At 36.7% G+C, this 7,105-nt stretch overlaps 2 protein-coding genes across 2 annotated transcripts in view; both read right to left on the bottom strand.

Annotated features, from left to right (window-relative positions):
• Positions 1-132: 132 nt before the first annotated feature.
• On the bottom strand, positions 133-3,774 carry LOC108694755. The gene has a single exon (XM_018204415.1). The coding sequence runs from the start codon at positions 3,702-3,704 to the stop codon at positions 3,090-3,092; it is 615 nt and encodes a 204-aa protein (XP_018059904.1). The 5' UTR covers positions 3,705-3,774; the 3' UTR covers positions 133-3,089.
• Positions 3,714-7,105, bottom strand: part of LOC108694754 (S-adenosylmethionine decarboxylase proenzyme) — a 15,554-nt gene continuing 12,162 nt past the window's right edge. Inside the window, exons 4-6 of the mRNA XM_018204414.1 lie at positions 5,763-5,865; positions 5,314-5,597; positions 3,714-4,115 (exon numbers count right to left, since the gene is read on the bottom strand). Coding sequence (XP_018059903.1) covers positions 3,810-4,115; positions 5,314-5,597; positions 5,763-5,865 — 693 coding nt within the window. The 3' untranslated portion in view covers positions 3,714-3,809. The remainder of the gene's footprint in view (positions 4,116-5,313; positions 5,598-5,762; positions 5,866-7,105) is intronic.

A 7,105-nucleotide genomic window follows, 5' to 3' on the forward strand; every position in this document is an offset into this window, starting at 1 on the left:
AAATAATTATATGTATGTTAGAATATAAAGAAAAATTTTAACTGTTGAAAAAGTTAAGAACTTTGAAGAGATAAAATCAATGTCAATTTACGTAGGGAACGACGAGCAATAAATTGCGTGACACTTTCATTGACTAAATATAATCTTTATTTCATAGATATATTTTACACAAAAATTTATTTATTTTAGCATGCAACAGTGATCTATTAGCAACGAATAGTAATGCTTCTGAGAGTAACACTCCACGATGTGTTACAGCATATTCCTTTTTTTTCTCTTTCTATCCTGTCGACATCGCTGTCGATTAAACTTTTTTATATTGATTAATTATTTGTACTCTCTCGTTAACTGCGTTATCTTATTATCGCACATCGATTGATCTTATTATTCATTTATGTAATAGAAGTCGTTGAATCTAATGATTAATGACAAAAAGGGACGAGAAAACTGTTATTAATATAAAATATATTATAGAAAATAACAAAGTCAAATTCGTAAAAAAGGATTGCAAAATATAACGTTTTAAGAAAATAATTAAATAAGTCACATTAATACTTTGCAATATTCTCGTTTCGATCATGTGTAAATTGGTGAGTGTGCGACGTAATTCGAGAAATAATTAATTATTTCAACGACATGATCTTTAAAATAAAATAGAAGTAGGAAAAATAAGACAAGGAATTTCATGATTGTTCGAGCGACTCTGCGTGCGTATGAGGAGCTTTTAAATAAATTAACGAAGCAGGAAAAAAGGAAACTCAATAAAAATAAAAGGTACTACGGAAGATGGGTATTTACGAAAATAATTTTATTGAAATGGGAAAACATAAGAGACGAAATTGTTGCTCTACGAAGAATCTTCGTTGCAGCAACAGTAACGTGTCATTTTATCGTACGATTTTAAAAAAAAAAAAGAAAAAGAAAGATAAGGAGCCTATCATCGATTAAAAGAACTATGGCGAGAAACGAGTCCATCGGTAGCCGATCTAATCTGCAACAGTCGACTCAAAAGCAAAACAAATTTCCGGTACGCAGCATGTCTCTTCTTATTTAAAAAATGACGATACTTGCTACGCTAACTAACGTTAAACGAAAAGAGAAAGATATAAAAAAAGTCGTGCGTTGATATCATTCTACCGTTCGTCATCTGATTACTAAGGAATGCTTTCCATTTGATGACAAGTCGATACGAGTGTCGTTTCATCTTTGTGTCAAGAAAGATAAAATGCTTGTGTCAAAAATGGAAAGTACTCAAGATCTTGCATCGCGATGTACGGTCTCTCGATTAAACAGCTCCTATACATCGTTCCTGACCACAAGGATGATCGGTGACGAGATCGATCCTCGCCCTTCACTCGCGTGACTCTCACGCGACATTGATGACGTACAATGTAACAAAATAGACTAATGTCTTTTTATCATCTTCCAGCGTGTCCCGACTTCTCTCAACGGAGAATTCGGAGATCAGTCATCGAGACATCCAACTATTTCTTCTCTCTATTATATTTTAATCGTAACGTAAACTTTCTCGACCCGTTCTTCTTTTTTATATGTATATATTCTCGGCTGTATATCTCAGCAATAATAATTGCTCGCAATGATGCTCGTCTATGATTAATGAAATTCACCAAAGAAAACTCCATTTAATCAGGGAGGGGATATATTATGTCAGATTGTTGAAGTTAATCTATAATGTGCTCCTTGCTTTCTGTTTCTGTTGGTTTTTACTTCTTATCTTTTTCTCTCTTTGTGTGACTTTTTAATCAACAATCGAGCTTTTTGTTTCTTTCGGAGTTCATCAATTTTTATCTTGAATGATAAAAAATGAAGAAACAGGAGGCCAAAGTAAGAGATAAAAACCACGAATCAGAAAGCAAAGAGCACGTTGTAGATTAGTTTTTAATACTTAGATTTTATAATATCTTTTTTGAATCCTTACATTCTAGAATCTTCGAGAATGCTCGATTCTATCTTGGATTTCGCATCCTTGCGAAATAGCCTGGATCCTTATGCTCTAACAACGTTGAAGTGTCTCCTTAAATTTTAAGAATCTTTGAATTCTTACGTTCTAGGATCTTTGCATACTTAGATTCTAGGGTCTTTGGATAATTAGGTGTTAGATTCTAGGAACTGTGGATCCTTAGGTTCTACGGTCTTTAGATTCTTGGATTAAATTATTACAGAGAATTTTTGCGTCTCACTTAGGTATTCTAGGATCTTAGAATACTTCTATATTTTCAGGATGAGAAGTGAGAAAAAAAAGAAGGAACAGTAGATGCAAAATATTTGTATCATCAAGTACGACTTGGTCTGAAGTGGCGCAGAATTTGGATTCCAGAATGTTTGGATATTTGCTAGATTGCTCTCTTGCAGACTATGGGGACTGAATACGACGTTTTTCCCCGAGCGGATTTTCGAAAAAAAAAAAAAAAAAAAAATTACAAATCAAAAGCGCGTCGTAAGGAACTTTAATCGACTAGAGGATCCGACGACGTGTCAAAAATGTCGTGTGCATGTAATAAACACCGTACATTTTTTCTTCGGCGAGTTGAAAGAACTAGGAGAATGTTGTGAATGTTATAAAAGTTATAGCGTTTCCTAGAGAAAGTCAGTTTGGTTCCTTCGATCTTAAATTTCGCTTATTGTAATCTCGGACTATTAAGTCTATGAATCTTTGGACCTTAAATAGTCATGTTTTCGCATTATGTTAAAATGTTAAAATGTTCGAGAATATTTTGCAGAACCAAACTTCGTGACTACGCGCGGAAATTCAGAGGACTATCGCGAATACGCATGCAATGCGTTTATATTAACGAGGTATGCATCTTTTCGACAATACGGGATTTGCGAAATAACAATGGGATTCCTCTAATTGATGAAGACTGGCCGGAAGTAAGATATATAGAAATTGAGAAAAAGAGAGAGAGAGAGAGAGAGAGAGAGAGAAAGAGAAATACATATGTATATAAGCGAAGAGAGAAAGAGAGCTCGCTACGAGGTAAGAGAGGTGTGTCTCCTCCAAAACAAGTCGGGGTGGCGTCGCGACGCACAACGTCGACAGCGACGACGATGGGCGCCTACGCGTGCCTTCACGAGATCTTGTTTCGCCACCACGAGAACTTCATCTTCGGACTGAGATATTGGAAGCTGATGACCGAGTGCGGGATCAGGGCGAGTATCGGTAGGAAGCTGCCGCAGCTGCGACTTTTTGGCTCCTCATCACTCTCTACCATCGTTGCCGTCGTCTTGCTGGTGGTGACAGTAGTGGTTGTCGTCGTGGTGGTCGCCGCCGGTGTCGAGTACGGATAAGGCGTCGACAGGGGATTGCATGTTATGTGGATGTCCTCGGAATTCCACTTGTTCTCGCATCTCATGTCGACATCTCTGTCCGCGAGGCTTTTTCTTTTTTGCTTCTTTTCCGTAGCGATGCTCATATATCGCACGACGCCATTCCTCTCAGTAGTGCCATTATCATCGCCGCCGATGTTGACCTCGCTCTTGAGAAACGAACTCTTAAGGGATGTTTTACGGTATACCTTTGATCGTAGCATCTTCGTCGTCAGTTGCGGCAACGACGCTGAGCGAACCGTGGAATCTGCGCCAATCGCGCTCTTCGGGGTCGTGCTGGAAACGTCACGACCCCGAAGAGTGGGTGACTGCAGGGAGATGGAATGCTCTCTGTCTCCGCTCGTCGAGATCGTCATCGCGCCGTCGCGATAGCGATCACGGGGAGGAAAACAGGGAGAAACAGGAGTGGTGCGCGCTTCATTGGTCTCGGGTTGCGAGACGAATGAAGCGTCCTTGAACCCTCAGCTCGGGAAACGCGAGAAGAAGGCGCAAGTCAAATCATAATTGGGGAAGCGACAGTATTGCACGTCGGTGCGCAGCCAATCGCCGGAACGATTCAGATAATCGGATCGCTTCTCGAGTTCGCGCGGACAATTAGCCGCCGCGGACTGCTTGTTAGCGAAGATCGTCACGACAAACTTGCCCGGCTTGAAGGTGTTCAGCACGCGACGGATTATTTCATCATACGATGTCTCTGAGACATTGCATTCGAACGACACGTACGAGAACTCAGGCTCTGGCGTGATGTGGATCGTCATGTAGCTGCCCTGAAAACAAATGCAGAAGATAGCACCGCATTCGTGGATAATTAAGATTTTCCGCGTTACTTACCGGCGATATCGAATTACAATATTAGATATGAAGAATGATATTATTCTTCTAATTACAAATCAGGAGAGTCTTAATTATATCTAAAATATCTTTTACTTGAATATATTTATATATTAGAGGAGAATGTGATATTATGGTCCTTGTAGATATAATGACTTTCGTGATATCTCCACTATTAGATAAATTCTAGTGGTTATTTATGAATCACTTGATTAATAGCCGTTATATAACAGCACTAATACATAATAGTATTTTTTGTAACGCATTTTTATTTTCGGGCATTTCGAAATGTTTTCAACATTTTAGCATTTAATTATACGTAAATGTGTTATTTGTTATATTTAATATTTTATTTAGTTGTACGTATTTTTCTTATAGAAAGATAAACAATGAGCATGGCATTTTGCTGACATAGCTCCCTAAATGTGCTGATATAATAAATACAATCTGTTTTTTTCACATTGAAGTTATTCAATAAATTCTTTGTAGCTCTACTATTAATCTATTGCTTACATTATATATTTAATAGATTTTTAATACTAGAAGAAGAAATATGTAATGAAATTTGCATACAATATAATACAGTATAATATAGTTTCTACAATATTTTATTGTTATAATTTTTCGTAATTTTGTGATCAAGTATCGTTTTTTAAAGGAAACCAATTAAAAAAAAAATCTGTTAGAGGTCATCTTGTTCTTCTCCTCTCTCTCTCTCTCTCTCTCTCTCTCTCTCTCTCTCTCTCTCTCTCTCTCTCTCCAACTTATTATGCAATGTCCTTATATTTTTATAAATGTCCTAAGTAACAAATATTTCATAACTTTGAGTAGAATCGATTGAACAATACTTTGACGAATCATTAACTTTTCAAATATTAAAATATCAAAATATTGATTACACAGAAGATATAAATGGGAATACCACCTTCTCCTATATATACATTGTGTGTGTGTATGTGTGTGTGTGTGTGTGTGTGTGTGTGTAAAATAAGTTAAAATATATTCTATTTCTTATAATTATTTATATATTAATATGTATTTATTAAATTGATATTATACTTTACGAACTGTTTAACTTTTTCAATCTTACGATTAAATGATTGTTTAAAATGATTTTCAATGCTTGCAACTTACGTTCTTAGATATTCCGTTCATAGAATATCCGCATGGCTCGAACAGGAAATCATCTATGATCATAGTGGGAATGAGCTTATCAATTCCCGACTTGACTGTCGCCTCATCGGCGGACGAGCAGACGTCTCTGGTGAAGATCGACATCACGTCCGGATCTAGATGCGTCATGAGTATTTCCAGAGTTTGATCCGGTTCCGGTGGGTCCTGCAGTGACTTATCGCGAATCAGAGTGTAAAGATACCAGCAATCCGTCTCGGGCGAGCCCATGCAGTAAGCTTCGCCATCTAAAATAAGAAATAGAGCTATAATAATGGGACCAATGGAATTTCCGAATCACACAATGTAAAGAACAACTGGCTTAAAGGATCTAATCACTCTATCCGCCTGTTCTCAGCATACTTTCCTTCTGTATAATAGAATGAAAATTAATTTGAGAAGCTAATAATTACCAGAGAAGAGGGAATCTAGCAGAGCGACTTCTTCCTCGAACGTCTGATGCGGTGATATCTGGATCTCCGGTTTCTTGTAATTTTTTCGGGAGTAAAAGACATTCTGAAAGTGCAACATAAATTAATGTAAGAATCATACATATTATATTTACTCATACATATTATATTTACCCATTCTATTTTATATGTTTCATCGATGATAATAAAATGGAAATAACGATAATTAGTGAAAAAAATGATATAAGAATAATGAATAATAAGAAGATAATAACGGATAGAAAATAATAATGAGAAATAATTGAAAAATAACACTTTTAGCAACAATGAATAAATATTAATACGCAAATTCGAAGATAGATTCTAAACTGCTTATTTGCAACTTTTTTATCATTATCGCTAGCATTATTATTATTATTGGTACTATTATCGATATCATCATCTAAATAAATAATATCAATTATTTTCGAGAAATAAGACTTCTTCAATTATCGTAGTTTATCTCTTTTTCGACGATAACTAAGCAATCAACATCTAAAACACGTGATAATCTTCGATATCTTCGAGACAAGCAGGAAAAAATTATAGTGGGGAAATACATTTAAACCGAAGATGGGCCGATATAAGGCTCATCTCACTCTAAAAAGTAATCATGTCAATCTTGAAAAAGTAACTAGATTTTCAATTAACAGTGAGATTTCAGAGTGATAATACTCTAAAAGTTTTAGAGACTGTATGGTCAAAACATCCTTAAATCCGCAGTTCAAATCTCGTGCTGAAGTAATCGCGCGTTCGAATTTCAACTCCGACATTTACACGATATTTCGGGCGATAAAACCGATTTGATTGTAAAGCAACGAAGGGTTGGGTTAAAGAAAGGAAGTTGCGACTGGATCTGACACCGCCCGGTCGGAAAGATTCGCGAAGCGCGAAACATGTTTCGGGCAGCGAGGGAGAGGTGTGCAGGTATGTCGCGGCGAGATAGGTGAGATCAATAAACCAGGAGGTGGCAACGAAACGCGTTTCGCGCGTGGCGGAGGGACATATATAGAGCCGCGTTTCTTATCCGCGCGCACTAGGTCAAGTTATATAGCTAAGCACTCCTGAGACCGAAGAATGTAGTGTCGAAGGAAAGGATCCCTTACCGCGCGATCGTCCGCGTCAAACCTGCTAATAAGCATGTACCCGATATAAGATAGACTTGCGAGATTTTTTTATATTAGAGGAAATTTTAATTAACGAAAATTAATCCTTCACGTGCGAAACCGTGCGTGACTCAAAATAATATATATAATTTATGTAATTTTTAATAATTTTTGATAATATATACAATTTTTCATGCATAA

This window comes from Atta colombica, unplaced genomic scaffold, assembly GCF_001594045.1.
Source record: "Atta colombica isolate Treedump-2 unplaced genomic scaffold, Acol1.0 scaffold123, whole genome shotgun sequence".
NCBI classification, from domain to species: Eukaryota; Metazoa; Arthropoda; class Insecta; order Hymenoptera; family Formicidae; genus Atta; species Atta colombica.